Source organism: Vespa crabro, chromosome 8, assembly GCF_910589235.1.
Source record: "Vespa crabro chromosome 8, iyVesCrab1.2, whole genome shotgun sequence".
In the NCBI taxonomy this organism is placed as follows: Eukaryota; Metazoa; Arthropoda; class Insecta; order Hymenoptera; family Vespidae; genus Vespa; species Vespa crabro.
Window position 1 is genome coordinate 5,649,232 of NC_060962.1, and position 16,326 is coordinate 5,665,557.

General features: G+C 32.4%; 1 protein-coding gene across 2 annotated transcripts; it reads right to left on the bottom strand.

Annotated features, from left to right (window-relative positions):
* Positions 1 to 4,168: 4,168 nt before the first annotated feature.
* Positions 4,169 to 16,119, bottom strand: LOC124425867 (muscarinic acetylcholine receptor DM1). Of its 2 annotated transcripts, none has more exons than XM_046966868.1 (6): positions 15,350 to 16,119; positions 13,394 to 13,917; positions 10,458 to 10,737; positions 9,567 to 9,693; positions 7,609 to 7,926; positions 4,169 to 6,075 (listed from the first exon to the last, which is right to left on the bottom strand). In XM_046966868.1, the coding sequence occupies exons 2-6, from the start codon at positions 13,860 to 13,862 to the stop codon at positions 5,494 to 5,496; spliced, it is 1,776 nt and encodes a 591-aa protein (XP_046822824.1). In that variant the 5' UTR covers positions 13,863 to 13,917; positions 15,350 to 16,119; the 3' UTR covers positions 4,169 to 5,493. The 2 variants fall into 2 exon arrangements, with proteins under 2 accessions (XP_046822824.1, XP_046822823.1); XM_046966867.1 differs by having other exon boundaries at positions 10,455 to 10,737.
* Between the last annotated feature and the right edge of the window lie 207 nt (positions 16,120 to 16,326).

Sequence of the window (16,326 nt, forward strand, 5' to 3'; positions counted from 1 at the left end):
TAAAGAAAATTATTCACACATCGAAGATCTACCTTCTAAGTATATCAACTAGTTTAAATATTACGCGAACGTCCATTAAAAACGATTATTAATTTGTGTCGAAGTGGAAAACTTTGTTGTGAAACTTTTTCCTCTCTTTTCTTTTTTTTTTTGTGTTTGTTTGGTTTTTCCTTCTTTTGTTTTGTTTTTTCTTTCCTTTTCTTTTCTTTTTTTTTTTTTTTTTTACAGTTTCGTTAGACCGTCGAAGGACAAAATCGGTCGGTTACACTCGCGATTAGATGACCCACACTCTATTAACGTACTTTGCTTCTCTTATTGTTTTTTTTTAATCAGAGTAGGGCATAATTGATAATCGTTTTGATTGGTTTAGTAATCGATCAGGTAAAAAAACGATTATGATTATAATAATTATCATTATAAAATATAATCGTTTAATATTAAGCTTATCGTTGATCATATATTTCGACGTAATCGATAATAGGTAATTAATAAAATAATAGATCATTAAAATTGATAGAAAAGTATAACGATAAAGAATAATTTTAATAGTAAATCATTCATTTGATTATTTTTTTAATCATAATCATTTATAAAGTCGTTTGATTACTTATTGTGATGTTAATTAGTAATTGTCAAATTCAATACGTTTTGCCCTTTTTCTTTCTTCCTTTTCTTTTTCTTTTTTTGGTTTTCTTTTACTTTTATTATTATTATTATTATTATTATTATTATTATTATTATTATTATTATTATTATTATTATTATTATCATTATTATTTTGTGCACGTGTGCGTGTGTATCGCGTGAATTTGAGGACGCGGCGCGCACTCGCTTCTTCTTATTTCATTTCACCCTATAATATGCTTCTCTATACACACGCGATTTTAATCGCAAAATGGTCCTTTCGTATCGATCATTTCAATTAACTTTCTCCCATAATGTTTCACGGTTTTTAAAGGAGCATTTAACAAGGTTTAAAAAGATCGATTTAAAAGATCGGATTTTGTTTGCACCCGATGAAATATATCCATTGAAATTTTGTGACAATATCAGTATAATTGATAATATCGTGTCCTTAAATGGAAGATAAGAATATTCGCGCGAACGATTTATCAATGAAATTCGCCCAGTAATCATTATTCCTTTTCTCATTACTTTCATTTTTTTTTTCTGTTTTTCTTTTCTTTTCTTGTTTCTTTTTTTCTGTTTTTTTTTTCTTTTCCCATTTCTTTTTTCGTCGATAAAACAGTTTTAAAATTGTATCGCAAAAAAGAAATATCTTTGTTTCGTTTCGTTTGAAATATCTCGCAATTATTGACCAATGGTTATAGGGGAGGTTTAAGTATTACGAGTCATAAAGATATTTTTGTTGTAAAAATTCTTAACGCTCATCATTCACCGTTCGTTTTTTTAATAGAGTCTTCTTTCTTTCTTCGTTTTCTTTTTTTGTTCTTTCTTTCTTTTTTTTTTTCTTTTCCCTTTTCTTTTCCTTTTACATTCATTTCTTTCAAAGGGGAATGTCTATCAAATCGATCTTTTTTGTGGATCATTCGTAGATAATTCTTCTAACATTAAAAAATAGTACGAGAATCTTCTCAATCCAGCTACAACTATTTGTGCAAAAAGGACCGACGGTACTGTTTAGACGTTGCATATATATACATATATATATATATATATATATATATATATATATATATATATATATATATATATATATATAGTTAGTTTGTTAATGGCGCGTTTCGTTTATTAAAAAAACTATAGACTAATAGATATCATCAACGAGAATTCTATGATTCCATTAATCGTCTCATATATAATGATCATTAATCGATACAAATCGATATTATTGATAATGATTCAATCACTACAATGATACCATAGTAATATCAGAATATTCAATGGATAGTATCAATAAATAATTATTAAAATTTCAATTGATTGGTAACAATTTTCTATACTGATATATATATATATATATATGCATTCAATCGATATGGAATTAAAAAAATATTTGGCAACGAATGACAATATCTGCTTGATGCCTTTAATGATATATCGATCGATTAATAAACAAACGAAGAATGATTTCTCAAACGATTGATTTTTTAATGATAAAAGATAAAATACAATTATCGATTTTTCTTTTTTTTTTTTTCTTTTTTTTAATTTTCATAGTAGTATCAAATAGGTGTCAATATTTTTAATACTTATGACATAGATATTATTATTCGATTACTGATGTCAATAGTATTGATTTGGTATCGATCTGATTATTATACATGAGCACATTAATTCTGAACCATCGATACGACCTAAAGACGAAACTTTTTAATTTCACATAGACGTTTGATTTAGGAAGAGAACTCGTTTTTCCTTTTATATATATATATATATATATATATATATATATATATATATACATACAGACACACAAACACACACACACACACACACACATACATATATATATATATATATAAAGAAAATGTTTTTTTTTGTGCTTCAGGATATCGAAAATCGGTACGAAAGGTACATCCCGCGCTCATATAATAAACGTACAGCCGTACATACACATATACACATCTGTATGTACCTATGTATGTATATATGTATGTATATATGTATGTATGTATGTATGTATGTATGTATGTATGTATGTATGTATGTATGTATGTATGTATGTACGTATGTATTTATGCATTACGTCCGACTTTGATTCGTTTACGAGCTCGTAAATTGTTATTTATAATCGTTTGCATGTTTATTTGTAAGTATGCGTGTGCATGTGCTTGTATGTGTGTGTGTGTATGTGTCACTTGTTAATACAATGCTTTTTAGCTATATTGCCGCACTCCCCTTCCCGCCTTTATCCCCTTCGAAACTTCACAGTATTTTTCTTTCGATAAATACCTATACATTATTATTATTATTATTATTATTATTATTATTATTATTATTATTATTATTATTATTATTATTATTTTATTATTATTTTATTTTATTTTATTTTTATTTTTAATTTTATTCCCTCTTCTTTCTTTTTTTTGTTTCATCCCTTATACTCTTCGAAATTTTTCTATAACGATTATCAATCTCGTCGGCCTCTTCGTTTCTTTCCCTTTTACTTCTTCGTCCTTGTTTTTTGTTTTTGTTCCTTCGCGTTTTTTTTTTTTTATTCTTTTTTTCTTTCGTTTTTCTTTTTTTGGTTTTCCCACTTCTTCTTCTTCTTCTTCTTTTTTACTTTTTTTTTATTTTTTTTTCTCTTCATCAATATCTTTTAAAGCTTTGTTTGGCACGTATAATTAGAATGTCATTCAGTACGGAAGAATTCGATTTAGCGCGTACTTTTTCTCGCTATTCTAAACTACTTAAAACATTTGTCGTTTGCGCGCACTCTCTCTCTCTCTCTCTCTCTCTCTCTCTCTCTCTCTCATCCGCATCGTCTCCTTTCATCACGTTATTACATTTAAAACATTCATTTACAATGATTTTTTTTCTTAGTTTTTTTTTTTCTTTTTTTCTTTTGGTTTCTGTGTAGACTCTCTGTATGTATGTGCGTGCTTGTTTGTATGTACGTATGTACTCATGTATGTATGTATGCATGTATGTATGTATGTATGTATGTATGTATGTATGTATGTATGTATGTATGTGTGGATGTACGTGTACGTCGTATGTTTTATATTTCAATTACTACATTTTTAAAATGTACATCGATGAGTGGCGGTTTCGTGTTAATACTCGATTCATCTTATCTCCGTCTCTTTCTCTCTCACACATTCACACTCTTCTCTACGTATATTTTGCTTTATTTCTTCGTGTCTTTTTTCGTCTTTTTCTTTTCTTTCCTCCCCTACCCCTTCACCCTCTGCCCCGCCACGTCCCGCCCCCTACCAACCCGACAGACCGAAGGAGAAGAACATCCCAACTTTTTTTTTATCTTCGTTCTTCTACTTCGCTTTATCGCTCGGACTACGGTATATCGTTTTCATATATTATATTTATGTATATAATTTTCTTCGAGACTTAAATACTTTTTTTTGTGCGACTTAGCGTTTCACCCGCTCGTCCGTGCCGGTCTCCAAGATTTTTATAATCTTTAGAATTTCCAGAAACAAAACCCTTGAATGAGGATCACCTATTTTTTTTTTTTTCTTAAATATATATATATATATATATATATATATATATATATATCTGTCTTTTTTTTTCTATTTTTTCTTCTTCTCGATTTGTAAAGAAAAACCGGCTAAGATTTGCGGGATGTTTCGGACTGATTTAATGAAATCAGTACCTGTATGTATGTATATGTATGTATATATGTACGTATGTATGTATGTATGTATATATGTATATTCCTTATGTATAAGTGTGTTACGTTTCACGTGGGTGTGTCTCTGAACGTTTTTGCGTTAATCCGTACGTGGATTAATTTGTATTAATTACACATGTCTCTTTGTGTGTGTGTATGTAAGTGTACGTGTACATGTGTGTATGTGTCTGTCTGTGTTTACGTTTAATAATCCGAATACCTTGCACAAGGACAAGGAGGTACTAATAAAACACGTTTATGTCCATATGGCAGTATCCACGATTAGCGTTACTTTCAAAACTCGGAAATTGTGCTGCGTATTGATTGCCTCAATTAAATCTTCCTCGCTATTCTCAAATTTTTCTCTTAGGAGTCCATTAAGAATTAAAAAATAGAGATAGATGAATAGATAGATGTATAACGACGAAAAAGGAACGAAATGAGTTTTTACTTTTAACAAATTTTCATATTTTCTAAAGTTCGATAGTTCTTCGTTTAAAAGAAAAAATTGATAAGTTCGACGATTATATCTCGTCGTATTATACGATTTCTTTTTCTTCCTCTATTTTACATGTTTACTTTTTCTTTTTCTTTTTCTTTCTTTTTATTCTTTGGTTTCCTCTTTTGTTCCTTTCCTACATTCTTCAAGTTTTACAATTGTTAAGTATCCGTTAGGACTCCGAAAGATTGAATAGCAGGAGCAAAAGTAGCAATTGCAGCTGCTGCAATGGCAACAGCAGCAATAGCAACAACAGTAAGCAGCTCGATTTCCTCGTTCGATTCGTGCGCTCGAAGAGAAACAACACGATTAGAAAAAAGAAGATTCGCGGACTGGTTATTTTGGGGTACAAGGGGAGGGGGAGGTGGTGATGGGGAGTGGGGAAGAAGGGGTAGGTTATGGGGATCGAAGGGATTGGGTGTGGATTGCGAAGGGTTAAAAGTAATAAGAGAACGGTACGAGGCTTCGATGTAAACTCTTTTTCCCTTTGTCGGCGAAAGGAAATAAGTGTCGGAGTGGATATTAAGGACAATGGATTTTGAGAGAGAAGAAGTACTTAGGGTGTTATAGGGATGGGTTGCGGGTTTTCTTTTTCCCCTTTCTTCTCTCTCTCTTTTTTTTTCTTTTTTTTTCTTTTGTTCGTTTTGTTTTATCGAAGCACTCGTATTTACTGACATCATCCTCTATCGACCGCGGTTCTGTTTCTACTGTGCCACTTGCACTCAAGGATTCTCATATAGGTCCTTCTGAAGGCCGCATTGCACAGAGCATAACACATTGGATTCACAGTACTGTTGATGTAGCAAAGGTAATAGACAAAGTCCCACAATTGTTGGGGTATGTACCAGGTGCAGGCGGTGATAGATTTAAGGAGAACGAGAATGTTATATGGTGTCCATGTTATGATGAACGCCAATAAAATAGCAGATAATGTTTTAGCTGCTTTACTATCGGCCTTCTTTTCCTGTATCTTCTTCTTCTTTTTTTGATTAGGTTTATCCTTGTTAAGTATACCCTTGCTACTAGGTAATGTCTTCGGTATATTCTTTGCGTTCAATGGTATCCTTATATCTGGCATTTGTGAAGGTCGCCTGATCATAGATGACGGACTTGCTAAAGTCTCCTCGTCTTCTATCGTACCGTGTAACTGAAAGGTCACCGCATCCTCGTGATACATTTTTATACTTGGCCGTACTTCGCTGTACTTGCTGCCACCGTTGCTCTCCCTCGTTGGAAGATTTATCACGATCGTGTAGACCTGCGATGATAAATATAAAACTATAATTAATTAGTTTTTATTATTTGCTTTAAATACATTTTTGTGTCATTGTATATCTAACATCCTATTAATTCTTAATTAGAAATTATTATTATTATTATTATTATAGTTACTATGTTATTGCTCTATTTATCTATGATCTTTTATTTTAAATGGATAATAGATTTAGGTTTATTCGATGATTACTTTATTGACATATACCCTCTGTAAAGAAATTAAAATCCATTTCTTTTTATGAATTAAAATTAATATTATGGGAACAGTATCGAAAATATGAAAATAATGGAAATGAAATAACGACGAAGTTTTATCTTAGAATTTATTTCTCGGCAATGTCTTGTTTTAAAGATGAGGAAACGAAGAAAAAAAAGAAAAAAACCAGAAAAAAAGAGACTCGAAGGAAAGTCAGGAAGAAAAATTTATTAGAACGGTAAGGATGCTGATCGATCGTTATTAACTTAAATATTTTTATCGGAAACTCGAGAGTACCTTGGTCGCGTCGATCGCAAATATCCAATATTACAAGGAAGGAAACCGATGTAGCGAGCACTTGTTTTAGCACTTAAATTAAGCTACGAACGAGAAGTTAATAATCCGTTGGATCGATAGTCGTCTAAGTAAACAGATTCGTCGGTCAACATATTCGTCAACGGACGAATCGCCGTTTAATAGACCGTTAATAGTCTAATAAATTTATACGTCGATTAGATTTACAGCCGGACAGATTAACAGATCGATGCTTGAGCGAAACGTACAGTGAAAAAGGTATATTGGTACGGAGTCGATAAATTTGATTTTGTTTTATTTTTTTCCTTGGTATTCAGTATAACTCAAGTACTTACTTATTTACTCGAGTACATGTATCTGTGAAAGAAAGGAAGAAAGAAACAAAGAAAAGAAAAGAAAGAAAAAACAAATGAATAAACAAATAAACAAACAAACAAACAAACAAGCAAACAAACAAACAAACAAACAAATAAAAATGTCGTAAATAAAAGGACGATCGTTCCGTAACGTTCCTACGTTTCTTCGAATAATTCAAATGAAATAACATTTTTTTTTCCTGTACGATATTGGCACTGATTTGATTCGCGCATTTATTTACATTGTGCAAAAATCGTATAAAGAGTAAATCACGATTCAACTTCAAAACTATTTTACGATCGTTCCTATATCAACGAATACTTAATCCAATCTAAAAATTATGACCCTACGTCATAATCATATCTTTAATCGTAAAAATGATGTGATTAAACGTTGATAGAATCTTATTGACAGATCCTACGGGGTTATGTCATTGGAAATAAAATTAAATTAAATTAAAAAAAGAAGAAGAAGAGAAAGAAGAAAAAAGACTAAAAAAAAAAAAAAAAAAAAACAAAGAAACAAAAGAAAATGAAAGCAAAAAATTATCAAAAAAGATTCTCGCACGAAATTTTAGATTCTTATGGATTCTAATTTTTGAAAGGAGGAAAAAAGAAAAGAAACGAGGGTGATATTAAAACGACGTACGGAGTCGCTAGAGATGCTTTTCGTGGAGAGTTCGCCAGATCGAGCAGGCTTTTTTGATTCTACGTGTTCTCCAGTGCCAATCGTCCTTTCGATGGTCAATGCCGTCGAATGCATGGCACTGAGGGAATCACATCTCGAGACCGTGCTTGTCAATGGTGTTTCCGCGGACAATGGCGTAAGTGTGTCCTCGTAACCATGAACTGTACGACTGCTTTCCGGTCCACAAACCTCCTCGTCATCCTCTTCGTCTTCGCGACCACTGTGCCACCACGCGATGCACCATAGTTTTAGCCACGTCCACGAAAACGGCCTGTGCTTCTGAACAAACGAACGATATTTTATTATAAATCATTTATTATTATTTAAATCGTTCATTCCATTTATAGAAATTAATTACTATAATTTATATATATATATATATATATATATTCTAGACGTTCGATTAAAAAAGAGTATTAGAATAATCATAGATAAACTTTTAATGATACTTTTAAATGAACCTCCTCCTTTTTCCCCCCTTGAGAAAAAAAAAGGCAAAGAAGTTAATGGCAATGGAATAAATGTTTACGGGATAAAAAAGGAATAAAACGAAAGATAACTTGCGAGTAAGCGAACGAAAAAGTTATTTAAAATGGGTATCTCGTTAGATTTCAACAAACAAACGATATATCGATGACGATAATATTCGTGTTAGCAATTAATTGATAATTAATTAATATCGATTTAAATGATATAACGAAAATGTTTCTACTATGTCATGCTACGAGCCTTCTTTGGGCAAATTTTTGGATGATTTTATGACAAGAGAGACAGAGAGAGAAAGATAGTGAGCAAAGGAAAGTCGGTCGTTCTAAAAAAAAAAAAAAAGAAAAAAAAAAAAGAAAAAAAAAAGAAAAAAAGAAAAAAGTCGGTCGTCTTGGCGAGATCAAAAATAGATTATTTTTATCGAGAAAATCCGAAGGGAATTGACTATAACAATGCATCATAATAGTCGAGATGACGTTAATTCCGAGATCGTTGTAACAGAGTTCCCGGCGTGGTCCTTAATAGGATTTGAACCGTGATAGACATGGAGTTCACACAATCGGGTCACTCTCTCCGGGAACGAAGCTTTGAGCTATCTCACGAGAATGTCCTCGTTGTGTTCTTCAATATTAAAGAATTGCAACGGTATTAAAATGCATTTTCTCAAATTTTCTTCTCATTCAAACGGGAAACTCAACGATACAATTCCGCTCATCATTCAACTATATAATTCACAGAGATATACATACATACATACATATATATATATATATATATATATATATATATATGTGTAGTAGGAACGTGCTCCTCTAATTTAGAAATCTTTTTTCTGGGTGGGGCCGGTCATTGTAGTGTGCGCCTGTGCAACTCTCCTAGTGCACACAGGACACACCATGCGCGCGATACTTTACTATGACTATGCATTCGACAAATTTACGATATGACTAAATTACTATTATAACTTCTCGCTATTTAATCGCCATGATTTTATTACTATCCATTAATAAAGGAGTGTATAAAGAAAAGAAAAAAAAGAAAAAGAAAAAGAAAAAAAAAAAGAAAAAAAAATGTAAAAGAGCAAAGAAAAATAAAATTAACCAAAGCCATTGATCTAATTTACTTGTAAAGAATTGCAATAAATTAGGATACTTTGGTACGTAAAAAGATAATCTTTCTTTTTTTTTTTTTTCAACTATTAAACTATATCGACATACTGAAATATATGTTAATTCTTTACTTCAATTATTACAGATCTATTTTAACGTTATGATTATAAAATCCTTTCTTTCTTATAATTTATCGTAAAAAAAAGAAGAAGTTCATCAAGAGAGAAAGAGAGAGAGAGATAGAGATAGAGAAAGAAAGAGAAAGAGAGAGAGAGAGAGAGAGAGAGAGAGAGAGAGAGAGAGAGAGAGAAAGTATATGCTTACACCAGCGTATTCAGGATAATGTTTCTCGATGTAAGAAGCAGCGAGATGTTGAGTGTGTACGTCATCAGCACCTATACTAGACTCACTTCGAGGTCTCTTGCAATCGTCCATATCTAAGGCCTCGTCACTACGCAGATTTTTTTTAAAACTTATATAGTTCGATTTAACATACCTTAATATAGACATTTTTAATGCCCCCTTGCTACAAAGTAATACGATAATTTTTCAATATAATAACATTGTATAACAAAAAAATTATATAATACATTTATAATATATTATAATTAACATGGTACGAATAAAATTATATCTCCCGACGTAATTACGTATAAATTTCGTCATTACAACTTTAAATTTTAAATGGATCGGAAAAAGATGGATGGATCGATAATGCGTTTCACGATTTTCTATTCTTTTCTTTTTTTTTCTTCTTTCACAAAAAAAAAAAAAAAAAAAAAAAAAAAAAAAAAAAAAAAAAAAAAAAAAAAAAAAAAAAAAAAAAGAACAAACACAAAAATCACGATGATTCGTGATACTTACGTACGAGGATAATGATAACGAGACAGAACCGAGTGGAGATAAGAGATCGTAAGAAAGAAGAAACAATGAAAAGAAAAGAAAAGAAAAGAAAAAGAAAAGGAATCTCGAAACGAGTAAAAAATTCGCTATTCGTTCTTACACCATGCAGAATCGATATGAGTAGGGTGAGTAGGGTGAGTTGATGGTGGGGGGTGGAGGGAGGAAATATTTTTTTTTTTTTTTCCTTTGAATTTCTTCAACTAACGGATATGTAGCTAACGTACCGTTAAAAAGCTTGTTACGTTTTAAATATTTAATACATGCGTAATTAATTTTATAATTAATTCTAAGAAGGAGAAGTGCCACAACAACCTGGAGTTACTGCGTTTGCTTGCATCCTGTTTTCCGGCTTGTAGATTCGGCAGATCCCTTTGTCGTTTTTCCGTTTCCTTCCATATTCGCCAATAAAGTATAATCATTACGGTTACTGGCACATAGAATGCGGCTATCGCGGTGCCGACTGTGATGTAATGATTCGTTTCGATGAACTGAATATAGCAGGCATTGATTGGCACAGTTCTTTGGCCTTCGATGTAAGGCCAAGCGTAAATCCAAGGCGGCCAAAGAAGTAACGAGATACCCCACGCGCATCCTAAACATGCAAAGAGAAAGAGAAAAAGAGAAGGAGAGAGAGAGAGAGAGAGAGAGAGAGAGAGAGAGAGAGAGAGAGAAAAAGAATTCAATTCGAAAGACATTTCTTTACTTTATAACTACGATAGATAAGAAACTTTTTCCTTCTTCTCGTTCTACGAATATGAATGAATTTTTTCTCTTAGATTATTTTCTTTCCATCTTTTTCTTGTTTTTTTTTTTTTTTCTTCTTTTTTCAAACGTCTCGCGATTTGATCTTCCTTCTTTTTCTTTTGTCTTTCTTTCCTTTTCTTTTCCCCATTTTATTTCGAGATATATTTTATCGAACGAATCTCAATTACGAATTATTATTTATTATATTATATTTATACGCACATCTCTCAGGAGATAATGACTTTTGTTAACTCATTTTTCTGTTTTCTTCTTTCTTTCTTGTTTTTTTTTTTTTTTTTTTTTTTTTTTTTAATTTGTTTAATTTGTTCCTTTATGATCATTCAATTATAACGAAACGATTAAAAAGAAAAGAAACCAAAATGTAAAAAAAGAAAAAGAAAAAGAAAATAGACAAAGGAAAGGAAAAAGAAGAAGAAGAAGAAGAAGAAGAAGAAGAAGAAGAAGAAGAAGAAGAAGAAGAAGAAGAAGAAGAAGAAGAAGAAGAAGAAGAAGAAGAAGAAGAAGAAGAAGAAGAAGAGGAAAAAGTAGAAATTAAAGGAGAGAAGAAAAATTTTTCCTCTCGAACGTGGATAAAATCTTTGCTAAATCGAGAAAGATCTTCCATTCTCGAACGGGACCGTATTAAGGTCTACATATGTATGTATATATGTATATATGTATGTATGTATGTATGTATGTATGTATGTATGTATGTATGTATGTATGTATGTATGTATGTATGTATGTATATAAAATATCGTATAAAATGTGTTTCCGTGTTAACGCGAGATGTCGACGTTCGTTTACCGGAGGAACTGTTTTTTAACGTAACAGTTTCATTCCGTTCGTTTTCAACGTTTCGAAACGGGGGTAACTACGGCGAGATAGAGAGAGAGAGAGAGAGAGAGAAACGAGGGAGGGAGGGAGAGAGAGTGAGAGGTTTCTGCTAATACGAGAAAATTAGCGTTCTCGACGATCCTGTTTTTTCTTCCTTTTTTCTTTTCCTTCTTCTTTTTTATCTTTTTCTTTTTCTCTTTTTTCTTCTTCTTTTTTTTCCTTTTTTTTCTTTTTTTTTTTTTTTTTAATAACTTCTTCATAATATCAACGATACGGATGTGAAGGAGCGAGTCAACTAAATATTCCGTTCAGAAACGAATAAGAAACAAGAAAAAAAAAGAAGAAGAAAGATAGAGCTAGAGAGAGAGAGAGAGAGAGAGAGAGAGAGAGAGAGATCGTGTAATTAGTTCCACTGACTTCCCTCCATGGGAGGAAACGAAGGACGTTGAAATTTTCGAAAATCACTGAAACGAAATTTCATGGTGGCCTCTTCTCAACAGGTCTGCAGGAAGAGGATTACCGATTAAACGGACGGGTTGTTCGGATGGGATTAACCTTTTAACCGGACAAATTCATTTTGAAATCTTAATTAATCGAAAATGAGGAAAAGTATCGAAGATGAATTGAAGATATGTATATATGTACATGTATATATATATATATATATATATTTTTTTTTTTTTTTTGCCGGAATAATTTTATTAACCAAATCGAGGAAAAGCGGTATCGACGAACCAAATTCTATCGGCAAACATTATCTTTTCGTTCATCGATTTAGGCGTGTGGTTGATAAAAACGAATCGAAAGAATATTGAACGTCGTGAGGATTTAAAAAAAAAAAAGAAAAAAAAAAAGGATCATTCATACGCAATCAATGTTGAATCCGATTAAGTTCGTTAACTTTTAGTACTAGTACAATATAACGTATGTGTAAGTGACGTGTAAAAAAAACAAAAAGAAAAAAAATGTCAAAAAATCGCACGTCATCGTCGAGCTGTAATAGTTTAGCGAGATCAATCTCGTCATTTTTCGATTTTTAATATACATAAGAAAAAAGAAAAAAAAGAAACTCGTGAGATTTTTTTCCTTCTTTTTTTTATTTCTCTTTTTCAAGAACAATAAACGTACCATAGTTTGTTGTTCGGTACAGCGTTTACCGAAACTTTTATTACGACGAAGTTACTTTAAAAATCTTGAAATTATTATTACGTTAGAACTTGGCCAGAAAGATATTAATGGATCAACTATATAAAAATATAAGAGTTAAGAGTACAAGAGGGAATTAAATAAATAAATAAGAAAGAGATAGAGAGAAAGAGAGAGAGAGAGAGAGAGAAAGGAAGAGAGAACATTTATTCTCAAATTTAAGATTCATTCGATAAGACGAACAAAATGCAAATGTTAAAAAAAAAATAGAAAAAATAAGAAAACAATATATTTTTTAATAATCTTTTCACGATAAGTTTCCCCACTTAAGACAATTCTGTTAAACTTTATTTTACGGTCGTGAGATACGTACGTTGATTAATGAAATTATTTAACGTTTTTAAATGCGAATTAACAATTTTATTAAATTTATTATGAATTTTGATAATAGAGGGATATCGTTTGGAAAAAAAGAAAGAAAAAAGAAGAAAGAAGAAAGAGAAAGAAAATAGAGAACTCACCTATCATAATGGCAGCCTTTACAGTCGTCCTTCTTGCCCTGTATGTGAGCGGTCTCGTTACCGAGAAATATCTATCGAAACTGATTATTAAAAGATTTAGAACCGACGCGTTGCTCGCGAGATAATCGAGGGCGAGCCACGTGTCGCAAACATACGGGCCCAATGGCCAATAACCTAACACAGTATATACCGTGAATAATGGCATAGATATCAGACCTATCGCGAAATCGGCTACCGCGAGACTGAATAGAAAGTAATTCGAGATAGTTTGTAATTGCTTGTCGATCTTAAATGATATCATAACCATAATGTTGCCGATCACCGTAACGAGACTCAGGATGATCGCTACAATCACTATCCCAACTCTTTCCAATATCCCATACTGATATGGCTCCCCGCCGCAGTCAAGACCGTTGCTAACGTTGTAGGTGTCGTTGCTGGGTATCTCCGTCACCAAAGTTATATTCATGTCTGTTGGACTCTCCCGCACTCGAGTTCGGTGTCACCCGTGGACGCGCATCAACCTTCGAAACAAAAATCGATTTTTTTTTTACGAGAATTCATTTCTCTTTTTTTTCTTTTTCTTCTCTTTTTTTTTTTTCTTTTTTTTTTTCTTTACTACAAAAAAATCCCACATGTCAATTTACGTCAGATCGAGGGATCCAGAAACATGCTGGAGTGCATGAATGTATACGTGTCGGTGTTAAAAAGAATAATTTTTAATTTTAAAAAAACGTCTTTACGATTACGTATAGTTTAAACGTACATAACGTACAGAAACGATAAGTATTATTCGATATAACGATAATTAATAAATACCTTTATAGATAACGATGAAGGAAATGGAGGATCTTAAAAAAAAAAAAAAGTGATGACAACTTAGACGGCAACCTTAAATTCGATCCAAAATCGAAATCCGATTTCCTTGAGATCCAACTACATTATTATAATTCGAATATAGTGCTAAAAGTTGCCGTGTAATTTAATGTAAACTTTAAAATTCTCTTTTATAACTCTACTCCTCGGCGCGGTACGAATAAACTTTAAAGTGCTTTTAAAAAGGGTAAAAAAAAAAAAGGAAAAGAAAAGTAAAGGAAAAGGAAAAACAAAAAACAAAAAAAAAAAAAAACACAAAAAACGAGGAAACGGGTGCACGCGCGGAGACTATCGTTCTAATTTTCAACCTCTAATCGTGACTCAACTCTTATCCATCCATCGTCATGAGATCGTCGTCTCGTTAAATCGTATTCTCAGAGGAAAAAAGAAAAAACAAAACAAAAAAAATATAAATAAAAAATCGAATTCGACATTCGCGTTAATCTCTTTACGGAAGGGAGAGAGAGAGAGAGAGAGAGAGAGAGAGTAACTTTGATAGTAGTCATATTGATCGTACAATTCTAATTAAGTTATCTTTTATTAATATGGCGAAAAGGAAGAAACAAAATAGAAAAAAATAAAACAACAAACAAAAAAAAAAGGATAAATGAAAAGAAAAGAAAAGGAAAAAAAAAGAATAATTATAGATATATCTATCTATTTAAATATTATATTTGACAAGAAAAAAAAAAAAAGGAGAAGAAGAAGAAGAACAAAAAAAATAATAATTTATTCGGATTATCTCGTCGAATCCTATTGGAATTCCTTTAATATTCAAAATACCGAATCGAGTTTACCGTAAGAGTAAAAGATATGGTTGTTAGGGGATGGAGTTGAGGATGGGGTGGGGTTGGGGTGGGATTGGATCGTGAACGTAAAAAATGTAAAAAGTAAATACTCAGGGGTTTTTAAGGACGATGCAAAAAGAGCTGAGATTTCGAAATGAAATATTCCAAAGATACGACAGAGGGAGAAAAGGAGGAAGAGAGAAAGAGAGAGAGAGAGAGTGAGAGAGAGAGAGAGAGAGAAGAAGGTGAAAAGGAAGAAAGAATATAGCATGGCAAACGAGCTCAAACCTACCCTCGATTTTCGATTCTCGATACTCTCGATGCTCCGTTGGCCAAGTAACAACCACCGGTAGCAAATTCTATTCTCTAATATCTTCTCTTTCACCTTTTCTTCTTCCTCTTCTTCTTCTTCTCCTTTCTCTTTTTCTTCCTCTTTCTCTTCTTATACCTTTCTCTAATAGTTCCTCGCTTCTTTCTCTTCCTCCTCCACCTCCTCCTCCTCTTCGACTTCCACTTCCTCTTCCACTTCCACTTCCACTTCCACTTCCACTTCCACTTCCTCTTTCTCTTCCACTTTTTTTCCCTCTTTCGTTGCTTTCGCACGCTTTGCTTTCCTCGAGATCCAGCTCGAGTCGTTCCCAAAGAGAAGGTGCCACGTTTTCACCCTCCAGCCTGGTGGAGCTTGGATTTACCACTATTTTTCTCCACCTTCCCACCTTTCCAGCCAGCCTCCTCCTTTTTTAGCCCGGAGGGCCCCGAGCCCCTAATCATGCACGCATAAGCACGAACGTTCTCGAGGAATCCGTGTGCACAAATACATCCACCTAATATTTATTCTCTTTTTTTTTTTTTTTTTCTTTTTACAAACGTTAACCACCTCACACCGCACTTCCTCTTCTTCCTCTTCTTCGTTCGATATACTTGATTCTTTGCCGCGTTTTTTTTCCTATATGATTTTTTTTTTTTTTTTTTATTTTTACTTTATATTCATCTATTCTCTTCTTTTCCTTGTCTTACTATTATAATTCTTCTATTTTATTCCTCCTCCTCTTTTTTATACATTTCTTTTTCTTTAACTGTCACCTTCACGAGCTTTCCTTTTCTTTGTTTTTTTCGATCTATCTGTGCCCTTCTGTCTGTCTGTCCGTCCGTCTGTCTTTCTGTCTGCCTTTCTCCCTCTCTCTCTTTCTCTCTCTCTCTCTCTCTCTCTCTCTCTCTCTCTCTCTTTTTTCTTTCCCTCGGTTGTCCTCTCTTTCCGGCTGGAAAGGC

What these genes read in the sequence shown, in the direction of transcription:
- LOC124425867 (XM_046966867.1), bottom strand. Translation starts at nt 13,862, where the DNA reads ATGAATATAACTTTGGTGACGGAGATACCCAGCAACGACACCTACAAC. An exon ending in AAAGGCTGCCATTATGATAG is followed by an intron (nt 10,738 to 13,393) that starts GTGAGTTCTCTA and finishes TTGCATGTTTAG; the next exon opens with GATGCGCGTGGGGTATCTCG. An exon ending in AAAGCATCTCTAGCGACTCC is followed by an intron (nt 6,076 to 7,608) that starts GTACGTCGTTTT and finishes TTATCATCGCAG; the next exon opens with GTCTACACGATCGTGATAAA.